At 36.2% G+C, this 16,437-nt stretch overlaps 1 protein-coding gene across 2 annotated transcripts in view; it reads right to left on the bottom strand.

The window, feature by feature from the left end:
* Positions 1-1,271: 1,271 nt before the first annotated feature.
* LOC133633799 (synaptogyrin-1-like) overlaps positions 1,272-16,437 on the bottom strand; it is a 69,319-nt gene continuing 54,153 nt past the window's right edge. The window contains exons 2-5 of one of the 2 annotated variants that reach the window (XM_062026505.1): positions 15,993-16,230; positions 13,993-14,138; positions 6,651-6,897; positions 1,272-4,590 (exon numbers count right to left, since the gene is read on the bottom strand). In XM_062026505.1, the coding sequence (XP_061882489.1) occupies positions 6,661-6,897; positions 13,993-14,138; positions 15,993-16,230 (621 nt within the window). In that variant the 3' untranslated portion in view covers positions 1,272-4,590; positions 6,651-6,660. Of the gene's footprint in view, positions 4,591-6,650; positions 6,898-11,697; positions 12,446-13,992; positions 14,139-15,992; positions 16,231-16,437 lie in introns of those variants that run through there. The other variant, XM_062026507.1, reaches the window with a different exon arrangement.

The following is a 16,437-nucleotide window of genomic DNA, read 5'->3' as shown; positions in this document are numbered from 1 at the left end:
AAAGACGGTGTTCAGCGTTTTCCTGCTCAAATGAGCGGACTATTGAAAATAGGAATCGGGGGATTACTTTTCACAAGTAAGATTTAACATTAACGTACTATTGGTTGTATTTTGTGAAAATAATATTACCACAGAGTTGAGAAGGAGCAACGATCTTCAATAGTGCCGAAATCGTAGCCGCTAGCAAACAAGAGTATGACCATACTATAATTGCTTGTCAATGAAATTAATTACATTTAAAAATGTCATACTTGAATAACATAAAGTTGAAATAAATGATGAAGATAAAGATTGTAAAAGCCACCAGGGGTAAAAGTTAGGACCACAGTCCAGATTGTGTGTGTGTGTGTGTGTGTGTGTGTGTGGGAGGCTAACTAGACAATCAGATGGACAGTGGCTATACAGTATTATACAAGTCTAAATTTAGTCTAGCTTGGGATAAACAGGAAAAGGCCCTGCCTTTCAGGTTTTTATATATGTTTATGTTTAAGTATTTGGCAGACGCTTTTATCCAAAGCGACATACATAAAAAATACATATAAAACAATCACTGTAAACATGATCATTTAAGGGAAGAATGTAATACAAAATATCAATACAAAGTGTCAAGACAGAATAAACTCTCTGCTGGTGCAGCAACAGAGATACAGTCTATAGGTCCCTATGATATATACATATCTAATGTATTCATACATTGTTTATGTAGGATATACGAATGTATATATAACCTAATCATATTGTTTCTTCAATTTAAAGATAGCTGACCGTTTTTTTTCCCCCTTCTCAGGGATTATATTCCCAGTTTTGATCCCGGACGTCTGGTCACTTATAGCATATAGGAATATTCTATTACTGTTAAGCAAACTATGAATAATAAAACATGTGCCCTTTATCATAGCTACACGTATGACAAAAAACTGCGTGAAAATCAGTGGTATTCAGTGAGGTAAGATGAATTAAATGCGCTGACAGTTCATTGCTCCTGCCAAATGAATTGCACTGAGTGGAGCGGATCACCACTCCAAGATGGCGGCCCCGCGTCTTGTCAACGCCAGTAGGCAGTAGCGCTCCATGCCGCGTCTACTTATAAGATGTCTATGCTGGCTACGGGGCGTTAGCCAATGACTTTGGCTGGGGGCGGGACTTCCGGGAGAGAGATAGGGAAGTGACGTTGTTTATAGGAAGCAAAGCGTCCTGGAATATTACAATATAATATATATGACTTCATATTTGAACTATTTAATGTACAGTACCTTAATAACACGCCCACACAGGTTTAACGTCTCTTTATTTCTAATAGTTAAAATGAAAGACATAAAAAACATACACACCTTTACATTGCACCTTTTCTGGTCTTAAACATATTTGGACAGGCAACGTCACACACGTCTACGTCTACACACTTGCACAGTATAAAGCACTTGTATATATTTCCATAGTTTGCTGACATTTTTGTTGTTGTTTTCCTTTCTGTATACTGTTATATTATTATTTATATTCCAAAAATAAAAACATCTCGTCAGGCAACACAAAGGAACCCCAAAAAACTGACCCTTAAGCTTCTTTCTTGTGGTTTTTTTTTCATGGCGGAATGTCCTAAAATACATTTGTTGAAGAGTAACATACAGTATTATTTATGTATATACAGTAGTTATTTATACACATAGTTGACTTTTTAAATGCAGCGATGCAGTTTCGTACTCAGGCTGTTGAGATTCAATTTAGTAGTAAACAAATTATGACTTTTTTCTAAACACGTCAAAACTAATTTCATCCAAATACGTGTGCAAAAAAGAAATTAATCCCTTTTCTCTAAGTTCACCTCAAAGCAGGGTGTCCAAACTTTTTCCACTCAGGGCCGCACACTGAAAAATTAAAACATGCGGGGGCCATTTTGCTATTTCTTATTTTCAAAACCAATATATAATTAATTAGATTATTTTTTTCTCAGTCATAAAATTGTTAAAAATTAGTCATACATCTATTTTTATTATTTTATTTATTTAATAATTATTATTTATTTAATAATAAATAAATTTAATTAATTGTATTTATTATTAGATTTCAACTTCCCATATTTATTTAGATTAAAACAATTGTTAAAAAATAGTCATATTTATTTGTATTATTTTATTTATCTATTTAATTATTATTATTTCTTTAATTAAAAATAAATTAAATTAATTTAATTTATTATTATATTTCAACTTCACAATATTACATTTTTTCCATGTTTTATACCAGTTTCGTTGTAGAAAAGCCTGTTTTTATGGCAAAAACACACAATATGCAATGTTTTCCCCCAAAGTGGAATATTTGATGTAAAGCCATTGGAGCCTTAAATAGGTCAGTAATTCATAACAACGTTGATTTTGATTCATCATTATTTTTTGAACAATTAAAAATATACAAACAATTAAAAACATATGGGCCCCACTCATTAAAGTGATAAATAATAAGTCATACATTCTTTTTTCTACTTTCAACCCATAAATCTCTAGATCAACTTTTGATCTATTTGTCGATTATAAGTTGATTTTTTAATCAAATGTTATGTTTTTTAAGCCCTTTTTGCCAAATAAAACCTCGTTTTTATGGCAAAACATCCCACCAAAAATATTTCAAATAGGTCAATAATTCATAAAAAACATTGATTTTGATTCATTACTAATATTTGAGCAATGACAGTTAAAAAAAATCATCAAAATTCTCAGGGATCCAAAAGGGTCTCATTTATAAAAGTGTAAAAAATTATTATTGTAATAATAATTATTATTATTGTTATTATTTTTTAACCCATACATCTCTAGATCAACTTTAGATAGATCAATATAAACTTTTTTGATTAATTTTTTTAATGTTGTATGACCTTTTCCTTAAAAAAATTAATAAAATAAAAAAAACACAAATAATGCAATATTTACCCCCAAAAACATATCAAAGTGAAATATTTGTTGTGAAGTAACTGGAGAACTAAATAGGTCAATAAATTATAACAACATTAATTTTTTATTAATTATTACTTTTTGAACAATGACAGTTTTAAAGAAAATCCCACTAAAATGATTGGGGATCCAAAAGGGTCCCACTCATAAAAGTGTTAAAAATAAGCTAAACGTTATTACTATAATTCTTTTTACTTTCAACCCATAAATCTCTACATCAGTTTCGGATTTATCTGCCAATTTTAGTTTTAAAAAATATATATTTTTGTGTTAGTTTTATGCCATTGTTGACATAGAAAACATTTTTTTCATGCAAATACACAACATATGCAATATTTTCCAATTGTTAGCATTCTAATATTAGCATGATACGAATGCTACCTGCTGGTATGCTAATGTTAGTAGGTTAGCTTTTTTTTAGTTTTTTTTTTTAGCATGTCGGTACTTGACGTATGATAACGTTACCATGCTAGCATTTTTTATAACAATTTTCAAGTATACATTGCAGAGTAATATATTTTGGTGCTTGACCCATGCTTCAGTTAGCATTTGCTAACATTATGCATGCTAACTTTTTTAAAGCTAATTTAGCAAGTGCACACCTCAGTGACATACAGCTTGATATTTCACTAATGCTAACTGTAAGCATGCTATTATTAGCATGTTAGCTTTTTTTTTTTTTTTTAGCTAAAATTCTTTGTTACTTGATGCAATGTGGCCAGCATGCTATTGTTAGCATGCTAGTTTTTTTGTATCTCAAATTCTTTGTTACTTGGTGCTATGTGGCCAGCATGCTAGCTTTTTTTTTTTTTAGCTCAAATGCTTTGTTACTTGATGCTATGTGGCCAGCATGCTATTATTAGCATGTTAGCATGCTAGCTTTTTTAGCTCAAAGTCTTTGTTACTTGATGCTATGTGGCCAGCATGCTATTATTTAGATATGCATGTTAGCATGCTAGCTTTTTTATCTCAAATTCTTTGTTACTATGTGGCCAGCATGCTAACTGTTAGCATTTGAGTTTGGCTTTGGCTCTTTGACCCCGGCCGAGTCATACCAAAGACTATAAAAATGGGACCCATTTCCTCCCTGCTTGGCACTCAGCATCAAGGGTTGGAATTGGGGGTTAAATCACCAAAAATGATTCCCGGGCGCGGCCACCGCTGCTGCTCACTGCTCCCCTCACCTCCCGGGGGGTGAACAAGGGGATGGGTCAAATGCAGAGGACAAATTTCACCACACCTAGTGTGTGTGTGACAATCATTGGTACTTTAACTTTACTTAACTTTAACGTAACTTCAGCATTCACACTAAATGTCTACTGAAATTGCCTTTTCTGGTTCTTTGAAAAAAAAGAAGTATATATTGTCCTGTTTTTGAAGGTGAGAACTGGCAAAATGGCCCCCGCATCCTTTGATTTGTCAGTCTGTGGCCCTCAGTGGAAAAAGGTTGGGTACCCCTGATGTGTGTGGGGACGACTTAGCAACACTTTGTGTGTGTTTTGTCAGCTGAAACTTGCAGTGTGTGTGTGTGTGTGTGTGTGTGTGTGTGAAGGCAATGTGGTCACCAGCACCGTCCTTGCTGCAGGGTGACCTCCTCTGAAGTCCAGCCCTGATGTCTTCAGCCCAAGTTCCTTGTCTCCGTTTACTAATGGAGGACAGAAAAGGATTGAAAACACAATTCAGACTTTTGAAACATTAGCGCCTATAATTTAGCAGAGAAATATGGATATTTTGCATTTTACTAGTCACTACTGCCGTCGTGTCCTTGGGCAAGACACTCCACCCTCCTTGCTCCCAGTGCCACCCACACTGGTGTAAATGGAGCTTCGGTGGACCGTATTTCCTGGACTATAGAGCGCATTAAAATTCAAAATATATCGATTTTTCCATATATAAGTCGCACCGTACTATAAGCCGCAGATATATACGTTGTGAAATGAGTTATTTACACAGAAATATGCTGTAAATGTTTATTTACATACCTTAATTGTTTCCAAATGAAGCAATGTAGTACCTGTTAGTCTACAAAATAACATGTTTCCCCCCCCCCCTCCCCCATTTGTTGGAAGATTACCGTATTTTCCAGACTACAAAGCGCACCGATATATAAGCCACAACAACTAAATTTTAAGTTTTTCTAAAACGGCTGATCAAACAAAACAGAAGTCGTCGTCAAAAATAACACCCTAGTAAGTTAATAATACTAACACAGAAATGTGTGAGCATATTAGCTAATGCTAACGACGCGAGCTTGATTACATTGCGATAGCACGGACAAATATGCAAATATATATATATATATATATATATATATATATATATATATATATATATATATATATATATATATATATATATATATATATATATATAAATATATATATATATTAGGGGCTTAAAAAAAATAGATTTTCAAATAAATCGCGATTCTTACTTGTAACGATTCTTAATCGATTTTTAAAAAATCCAAAATTGATAACAAAAAATAAATAAAAATAAATAAATAAATAAATTAAAGAAAGAAAAAATATATATATATATTTATTTTTTATTATTTAATTTTAATTTTAAAGTGTTACCATATTTTTTTATTTTTTTTATGGTAACACTTTAAAATAAAATAAAATGAATAAATATATATATATATACTGTATATGTGTGTGTATATATATATATATATATATATATATATATATATATATATATATATATATATATATATATATATATATATATATATATATATATATATATATATATTTTTTAAATATATATTCGAGGTGTCAAAAAAACGATTTTCATAATGAATCGCAATTCTTACATGGAACGATTCTTAATTGATTAAAAAAAATAAAAAATTGATTATAACAAAAATAATAAAAAATAAAATAAATAAATATGTATATATAAATATATATACATTTGTTACCATATATATATATACCATATATATATATATATATATATATATATATATATATATATATATATATATATATATATATATATATATATATATATATATATATATATATATGGTAACAAATGTATATATATTTATATATACATATTTATTTATTTTATTTTATTTTTTATTATTTTTGTTATAATCAATTTTTTATTTTTTATATATATATATATATATATATATATATATATATATGGTAACACTTTAGTATGAGGAACATATTCACCATTAATTAGTTGTTTATTAAAGTAACAAAGACTTAATTTAGAGTTATTTGGACACTAGGGGAACATCTAAGGGTTAGGGTTAGGGTTACTAATAAGCAATCATTCTGATGTTATTGAGGGAAGACTCTTAGTTAATGGCTTACTGGTTGTATAATAAGGCCATGCAGAATAAGGCATTAAAAAGTACTTAATAAGGACTAATTAAAAGCCAATATGTTACTAATTTGTATGTTAATAAGCAACTAATTAATGGTCAATATGTGTTCCCCAGAACACATATATATATATATATATATATATATATATATATATATATATATATATATATATATATATATATATATATATATATATATATATATATATATATATATATATAATGATGATTTTGAAAAGTAAACAAATGAAAATGGCCCCCGCATGCTTTGACTCTTCAGTTTGGACACCCCTGTTTTAAAGCAATGACTGTTTGAAGGAGCAACTAAACCCCAAGACCGGATCAGAGTCTACCTCCGCCCCCTCAGTAGTCCTGGCGCTGGTATCCCGCGGTGCCGTCGAACACGCCGTCGCCGGCGGCCTGCCCGCCTCCTCCTCCTCCGCCTCCGCCGCCGGCCGGGCTCTCCAGGTCATCCCCGCCAAAGGAGGTGTAGGGCCCGCCCCCGGCCACATCCTGGCTGGGGTCCGTGTAGTCCTGGGAGAAGAGGGCCGAGTCGGCCCCCAGCTTGTACTTCTGGAAGCCCAGGAAGGACTGGACCGCCTTTAGAGGAGGGCGTGTTGCAAAGGGCGGGTGAAGATGGCGGCAGAGGAGAGGAGATGGCGGCAGAGGAGATGGCGGAAGAGGAGATGGCGGCGTGTTAGCAGAGAAGAAGAAGAAGAAGACAGAGGAGGACGACATTGATTAGTGGGTTAGTAAGTGAAAGTGAGAGTTTAGTCAGAGAGGTTAGTGACTCAGCAACAAAACATCACATTTAGGTTCCACTCCACACCCTGAAGACCACCCTCTCTCTACCAGGCAAAAGTATTGGGACACCCACTGGAGTGACTGGAAGTGAGCCAAGTCACCTTCTTTACATCGTCACACGCAGGAAATGAAGTCAGTAGTCACCTTCTTTACATCGTCACACGTCACACGCAGGAAATGAAGTCAGTAGCCAGATAAAGTCGCTCCTAGGAATTTAAACCATCTTTTTATCCACGTCACAAAGTAGTTCCACTGTCATGACCTGTCACATCAGAACACGCCTTATTTGGACTTGTTACTTCCTGTCCTGCGCTCTTATTTTGGTGGCTCTTCCTGTTTTGCCTTCCTTTGTGTTGTAAATCATGTGGACCTCCTCTGGGGCCTGGATGCACACCTCCTAGGACACTTGGGGGACTTCCTCAAGAAGAAGGAAGGGAGTGAGGAAGGGAGGGGGGAGAGAAGGAAGGGGGGAAGGAAGTAAGGAAGGAAGGGAATGGGGAAGGAAGGAAGGAAGAGAGAAAGAAAGTGAGGTAGGAAGAAGAGAAGGAGGGAAGGAAGGAAGAAAGAAAGGAAGGTAGGACGGGAGGTAGGAAAGAAGGAAGGAAGAAAGGAACGGGGGTGTGAAGCAAGGAAGAAAGGGAGGAAGGAAGGAAGGGAAGAAGGAAAGAGAGAGGGAAGGAAGGAAGGGTGGAAGGAAGGAAGGTAGGAAGGAAGGAAAGAAGGACACAAAGAAAAGAATGAATGAAGGCAGGAAGGAAGGAAGGAAGGAAGAAAACAAAAGAAGGAAGGAAGAAAGGACGAAAGGAATGAAGAAGGAAGGAAGGAAGGGAGGCAGGGAGGGAGATAGGTGGGAAGAAGGAGGAAGGAAGGAAGGAAGGAAGAAAGGAAGGAAGGGAATAGGGAAGGAAGGACGGAAGAGAGAAAGAAAGCGAGGTAGGAAGAAGAGAAGGAGGGAGGGAAGGAAGAAAGAAAGGAAGGTAGGAAGGTAGGACGGGAGGTAGGAAGGAAGAAAGGAACGGGGGTATGAAACAAGGAAGAAAGGGAAAAGGGAAGGAAGGAAAGAAGGGCAGAGAGAGGGAAGGAAGGAAGGAAGGTAGGAGGAAAGGAAGGAAGGGAGGTACAAAGGACGGGAGGAAGGAAGGCAGGAAGGAAGAAAGGGTAGGAAGAAAGGGTGGAAGGAAGGAAGGGCAGTACAAAGGAAGGGGGTAGGAAGAAAGGAAGGAAAGAAGGAAGAAAAGTGGAAAGGAAGAAGGAAGGGCAGAAGGAAGGTAGGAAGGAAGGAAGAAGGAAAGAAAAGAAGGGAGAGAGGGAGGCAGGGGGGAGATAGGTGGGAAGAAAGGTGGAAAGGAAGAAGGAAGGAAGGAAGGAAGGAAGGGAGGGAAGGAGTGGGGGAGGTAGGAAGGAAGGAAGGAAGGTAGGAGGGAAGGAAGAAAAGAAGGAAGGAAGGAAAGGAGATAGGAAAGAGGGAAGGAAGGAAGGAAGGAAGGGAGGTAAAAAGGACTGGAGGAAGGAAGAAAGGGCGGAAGGAAGAAAGGGCGGAAGGAAGAAAGGGAGGTAGGAAAAAAGGAAGGAAAGAAGGAAGAAAGGTGGAAAGGAAGAAGAAAGGAGGTAGGAAGTAAGGAAAAGAAGGAAGGGAAGGAAGGAGGGAGGAGTGGGGGCGATAGGAAGGAAGGAAGGAAGGTAGGAGGGAAGGAAGGAAAGGAGATAGGAAGGAGGGAAGGAAGAAAGGGAGGTACAAAGGATGGGAGGAATGAAGGAAGGGAGTTAGGAAGGAAGAAAGGGAAGGAAGAAAGGGAAGGAAGAAAGGGCGGAAGGGAGGTACGAAGGAAGGGTGGTAGGAAGAAAGGATTGAAAAAAGGAAGAAAGGTGGAAAGGAAGAAGGAAGGAAGGAAAGGAGGTAGGAATGAAGGAAGGGAAGGACATAAGGACACAAAGAAAATAATGAATGAAAGCAGGTAGGAAGGAAGGAAGGAAGGAAGAAAGGAGGAAAGAAAAGAAGAAGGAAAGAAGGAAGGGAGGGAAGGATGTAGGAAGAAAGGATGAAAGGAAGAAGGAAGGAATGAAGGGAAGGAAAAAAGGGAGGAGGAAAGAAAAGAAGAAAGGGAAGGAAGGAAGGAAGAAGGAAAGAAAAGAAGGAAGGAAGAAAGGAGAGAAGGAAAAAAAGAAGGAAGGAAGGAGAGAGAGGAAGTTTGTATGATTCGTGTAATGCCTCAGGACATCATATGCTATGGCTATGCTTTTTATTGCCATTTAAGGCCTTCATTTTTACTAAATTACATGTAATGCTTTTTATTGAGCTGCAGAAACAAAAGATGAACATGTAAATAAACATTTTCAGGTCTAAATATTTGTTGATATATTTGTATTTTATTGTAAAAAAAAGAAGCTAGAACCAGACATGATATATTCAAACTTAGTGCCAGCTTTGTGTTATAAGTGACAAACTGTATCATTATTAGTATCAAAATGTCCGATTTTTCTTTTTTCTTTTTATTCGTACATTTTTACTGGTGGTTTTTTTGGCCCCCCGTATACTTTGACTTTTCGTTATGCACCCTTTGGTGACAAAAGTTTGCCCCCCCCCCCCCCCCCCCGCTGTTCTACACGCTTTTAGAGCGGGGGACACAAAAAGGTTGTCCTCCTCAAAGTGTCCACAGGAAGCACACCATTGAGTCCAAGCTCTCATTGGTTGAAAGACGTGTCCCAATACTTTTGTCCACATGAGGCAGTCAGCTGGCGACATCATTTTAATCCAAATTAGAGGCCAAGCGTGTCTTTTGGAAAACTATATTTGGGGGTAGAGACGATCACATGAAGTCTGACATGAAGTTTCGAATAAAATACATTATTGAGTTGATAATGATGCCAAAATGTGATAAGATAAAAATGCTTAATATAATTGGGGATGGGTACCATTTACATTTAAGCCGATACACTACCAATTCCCGGTACCTGGGAATCGATACCTGTAGCATACTCAACAGTAGCAATTTCAATGAATACATTTATTGAATAAAAGTATTCATTGCAATTGTCATATTGTTGTTGTCCAACGAGGAAGTACCTTTACCTGGAAGCTGAATGTGTTATGTTGCGCCCTACAAAGTATTTGTACTGGTAAATGTTTATACATACACGCAAGTGTGTCTGTATATATACATTCCTCTATTTTATTTTTATAAAATTTTTATTCTTAAAGTAATTCCCCATATTTGAGCCCTCCTTAAATTAGCTGACTGAATGCTGTTGAGTCTGTTGTGGTGATCCGGATCTTTTTCTTTGTTTTATTGCAATGTTAATGAACTTTGTATATATATATATATATATATATATATATATATATATATATATATATATATATATATATATATATATATATATATATATATATATATATATATATATATATATATATATATATATATATATATATATATATATATATATATACACATATATATATATGTATATATATATATATATATATATATATATATATATATATATATATATATATATATATATATACACATATATATATATATATATATATATATATATATATATATATATATATATATATATATATATATATATATATATACATATACATATATATATACATGAATTGATTAACGTAAACAAGTTGATATAAACATATATATATACAAATATATACGTATATGTATATGTATATATATATACACACACAAAAATATATACAGTACATATATGTATATAAAAATATATATACATATTTTTACAAATAAATATATATATACAAATACATGTATATATGTGTGTATATACTGTATGTATATATGTGTAGATATGTATACACAAAAATATATACATATATGTATATATATATGTATATATATATATATATATATATATATATATATATATATATATATATATATATATATATATATATATATACACACACAAAAATATATACATATATGTATATATATACACACACACAAAAATATATACATGCATGTATATACGAATATATATACATATTTTTACAAATATATATATATATATATATACAAATATATGTATATATGTGTGTATATACTGTATGTATGTATGAATACACAAAAATATATACATATATGTATATATATATATATGTATATATACATATATATACACACAAAAATATATACATATATGTATATACAAATATATATACATATTTTTTACAAATATATATATATATATATACAAATATATGTATATATGTGTGTATATACTGTATGTATATATGTGTGTATATATGTATACACAAAAATATATACATATATGTATATACAAATATATATACAAATTTTTACAAATATATACATATATACAAATATAAAAATATATGTATATGTGTGTATATACTGTATGTATATATGTGTATATATGTGTATATATGTGCGTATATGTATATATATATACATGTATATATGTATATATATATATATACATGTATATATACATATGTGTATATATCTATATATATATAAATATATATATATATATTTGTGTATATACAGTATATATGTGTGTATATACATATATATATGTGTATATATACACATAAATACACAGACTGTATGTGTATATATGTACGTATGTTCAAGAATATGTGCTGCCGCTATTTTAAATAAATAATAATAATAATATAATGTAATAATTTTATACATCAGCTGTTTGATTGTAACAGTCATCTCAGTTGTAGTTTCGCTACTAAGTTTGGAGGTGTTGAAATCGCCATGTAAAATCGCTAATGCTAATCGTAGCCTGTCTATGGCAAATCCAATGTAAATTAGCATCAAGCTCGCACATTTTGGAAGAGTGGAGCCTTACTTTATGTTCGAGTGTTCCCTACCAAGCATGCTTGCTTTGTTAAGTGTTGAAAATGGCGACATTACTCAGAGGCCTGACCGATTGTCTACTTTACCATGAATTGATTAACGTAAACAAGTTGAAAAACGTATTCGGGTGTTATCATTTAGTGGTCAACTGTACGGAATATTTACTGTACTGTGCAATCTACTAATAAAAGTTCGATACCCAGAATTTGGTGGTTGGCTATAAAAGTACAGAATTGGGTACCCATCCCTAAATATAATATGATCGTGGAAGAAAAAGCCTCCCCCCAAAAAAGTGATAAAATAATCAAAAACCTGAGAACTCTCTTTTCGAAATTAAAAATGGAAGCAAAAAAAGAAAAGCAGCATCAGATAAGCGGCGGTTGATGAAGCTGCGGCGGGAACAGCTTGATGTATTCCTCCTCAAACGACACGTTCTTGAACTTCTCCATGGAGAACAGAGCCTGGGCGCCCTGTCGGAACAACATCCACGTCACACCCATGTTCCAACGTCCACCCATTACGGTGGAACCCCCATTTCCCTACCTAATTGGTTCCTGAACAGGGTTCGTAAATAGCAAAGTCCACCAAAGTCTCCGCCGCTCCCATTCTGTGGAACGCTCTTCCTGACCACCTGAGGGCACCACAGACTGTGGATGCTTTTAAAAAAGCCTTTTTTTTTAGATGTATACATACTAGTTTTAGCTATTTGGCTGTTTTATTTTTTATTTTTATTTTAAATATTTTTATTTGTATTTTTTTTAATACACTGTAGCACTTTGAGGTTGTTTACTCAATGTAAAGTGCTTTTTACGAATAAAATCTATTATTATTATTATTATTGTATATTGAAGCGTACTTCCCCATAAGGAACAAAGTACATGTGAATAATTGGTTCCATATTCTATTAAAAGGTTCTCCACTCTGAACACAATATAACGCGCTATGCCGTGAACGTAACCAAGAGCTAATGGATCGACTTTCTACTTAACAATAGAGATGTCCGATAATGGATTTTTTGCCGCTATCCGATATTCCGATATTGTCCAACTCTTCATTACCGATTCCGATATCAACCGATACCGATATATACAGTCGTGGAATTAACACATTATTATGCCTAATTTTGTTGTGATGCCCCGCTGGATGCATTAAACAATGTAACAAGTTTTTCCAAAATAAATCAACTCAAGGTTTGGAAAAAAATGCCATATTTATTATTGAAGTCACAAAGTGCATTATTTTTTTTAACATGCCTCAAAACAGCAGCTTGGAATTTGGGACATGCTCTCCCTGAGAGAGCATGAGGAGGTTGAGGTGGGGGGGTAGCAGGGGGTGTTATTGTAGCGTCCCGGAAGAGTTAGTGCTGCAAGGGGTTCTGGGTATTTGTTCTGTTGTGTTACGGTGCGGATGTTCTCCCGAAATGTGTTTTGTCATTCTTGTTTGGTGTGGCTTCACAGTGTGGCGCATATTTGTAACAGTGTTTCAGTTGTTTATACGGCCACCCTCAGTGTGACCTGTATGGCTGTTGACCAAGTATGGCTTGCATTCACTTGTGTGTGTGAAAAGCCGTCGATATCATTTGATTGGACCGGCACGCAAAGGCAGTGCCTTTAAGGTTTATTGACGCTCTGTACTTCTCCCTACGTCCGTGTACACAGCAACGTTTTAAAAAGTCATACATTTTACTTTTTGAAACCGATACCGATCATTTCTGATATTACATTTTAAAGCATTTATCGGCCGGTAATGACGGCAGCCCGATATTATCGGACATCTCTACTTAACAACAACGCCAAAACATCAACAACGCCCCAGCCAACACGCACACGTTGTCACTAGCCCTGTGGTGCACCCACAGTTTGAAACCACAAGACTCCTTAACTTTAACCCGCCAGATCGCCACAATGATCAGGGAAAAAAAACCAAAACGACTTTATGGAGAACGGCTCCTCCAACGTGGAAGAAATGCGTGGGAATCTTGGGACTCTTTGGCGAACGTCGCGGGAAGGGAACTCACCCAAGTGAAGATGGAAAAGAAGGAGAAGGTGATGGCGGCCCGCGCGGCGTCCACGCCCTCCCTCAGCGGGTCGTCACCGTGGTCGGTCACCTGCCACTGATTGGCCAGGAAGCAGAAGCCCACAAACCACATGAAGGACCAGAACGCTGCAGACAGGAAGAGACGACGAATCCGTGAATGAACAATAAGACGTTGGACAAAGACCACTTCTTACTAAATATGGATGTTGATGCGTCATCCATGTTGCTGCTACTTCACGATCATAACTTCCTACTAGAACGCATCAAATCACGTGTATATTGAGGCTATTGTCATATATATCGGATTTATGAAACCTAAAAACCTGCCAAGTTTGCTAATAAATAGATATGATCAAAATAGCATCAATCTCACGGAGATTCCCGAGCCATTTTGAGAGATAATGAGGAAGCCAGCCACGTGATCAGTGGCGCAGAGGAGGAACCACAGATCCCGTCTGTCAGAATAATTGTATCTAAGGCTTGTAAAACTCCACTGTGTAGGATGGGAAGCAACATGAAGGTGTTCTGTTTCTTTGATGTATTGTAATCCACAGAAAGATTTTGCCTTGACCCGAGATCTACAAAGCGAAGAGGAAGCAGGACCCGACTCCCCTCCAGGGACGTCTTCTTTGAACTGTTTTACGATCTTTTCATTGAACTGTTTTTAATCAAAGGCGATGGCTGTTTACGACCCCTCCTCCCTTAGAAACAACTGTTGCCATGTATTCAGGGAAAGTCCAAATAAGGAGGAGCGTGATGGAGACTGTACAAAGAGTACAGTCCAGACGTCTCTCTCCTCAATTGAGCCAAATTTTTCATTCTGTATCTGTTTGATTCCTTGCTTCTTGTCTTGTTTGATAGATGTCATCAGTGTTTGAACCTGACAGCAACTTAATGTCATACTTGCAAATTATGATATAATGTTGCAATAAAAAATAGATTTTATTAATATGTATTAATACAGGCAAAAATACCAAAAATTGGTACCGATATAGCTTCCCAGGCACGGGGAATTGGTACCGTATCGTTTCAACTATGAACGGTCCCATCCATAGAAATTGTTTGTACTAGCATCAGCTGCCAAACATGCTAACAACACCAAGCATCACCGGACTTGAGTCCTCCTCACCCCGCAGGCCCCACCCCACTTTACACCCGCTTCGCATCGTAGGAACCACAGATCCCTTCCGTCAGAATAATTGTATCTAAGTTATCACAAAACTTTGTGTTACATTGAGTTCAGCTCGCCCGGCGAGAAGACAAAAGCTGTCTTTGATCCTACCAAGAAGAAGGCTTGCAAAACTCCACTGGGTAGGATGGGAAGCAACATGAAGGTGTCCTGTTTCTTTGATGTATTGTAATCAACAGAAAGATTTTGTCTTGACCCGAGAACTACAAAGCGGAGAGGAAGCAGGACCAGACTCCCCTCCAGGCGACCTTTTCTTTGAACTGTTTACAACCTTTTCTTTGAACCGACCTTTTCTTTGAACTGATTTACAACCTTTTCTTTGAACTGTTTTTAATCAAAGGCGATGGCTGTTTATGACCCCCATCCCTTAGAAACAGCTGTTGCCATGTAATCAGGGAAAGTCTGTAGCTCCATGTGGAGACATGTGATGTGGAGGTCTACATCAGGACCAGTAGATCCTGTAGTTCTATGTGAAGACATGTGATGTGGAGGTCTACATCAGGACCAGTAGATCCTGTAGTTCCATGTGGAGACATGTGATGTGGAGGTCTGCATCAGGACCAGTAGATCCTGTAGTTCCATTTGAAGACATGTGATGTGGAGGTCTACACTAGGACCAGTAGATCCAGTAGTTCCATGTGGAGACATGTGATGTGGAGGTCTACATCAGGACCAGTAGACCCTGTAGTTCTATGTGAAGACATGTGATGTGGAGGTCTACACTAGGACCAGTAGATCCAGTAGTTCCATGTGGAGACATGTGATGTGGAGGTCTGCATCAGGACCAGTACCTGACACTCCGATGTCGGCCAGCACCGCCTTCTTGCGGTCCTTGACGCTGCTGATCTGCGGGAAGTAGATGTCCAGGGCCAGGAGGGCCACGCAGCACAGGAAGGCCATGGAGCCCATGAAGACGCCGTAGTTGCAGGCGCTCTGGTTGCGGTTGAAGATGCAGAACTCCTCCACCTCGTTGGGACGGTTGATGTAGCCCTCGTTGGCGATGCAGCCGAAGATGACGATGGAGAAGAGCTGCGGACGAAGGACAGCGGAGGATGAAGTCCGGACGCGAGGACTTTTACTGCAACACACCAATGATCTCATACCAAGGAAACTCATGAAACCCGAATGGTTTTTGCCTCACTTGAAGCCCGAGTGAAGAATGCACTACCGACCTGTACGACCCGACAAGTCCAAAAGACATGATACAGTACTCTCTGCTCACACATGATTGTTTGA

This window comes from Entelurus aequoreus, linkage group LG18, assembly GCF_033978785.1.
Source record: "Entelurus aequoreus isolate RoL-2023_Sb linkage group LG18, RoL_Eaeq_v1.1, whole genome shotgun sequence".
Lineage (NCBI taxonomy): Eukaryota > Metazoa > Chordata > Actinopteri > Syngnathiformes > Syngnathidae > Entelurus > Entelurus aequoreus.
Note: the sequence above shows the minus strand (reverse complement) of the source record. Positions and strands in the feature narration are given on the sequence as shown.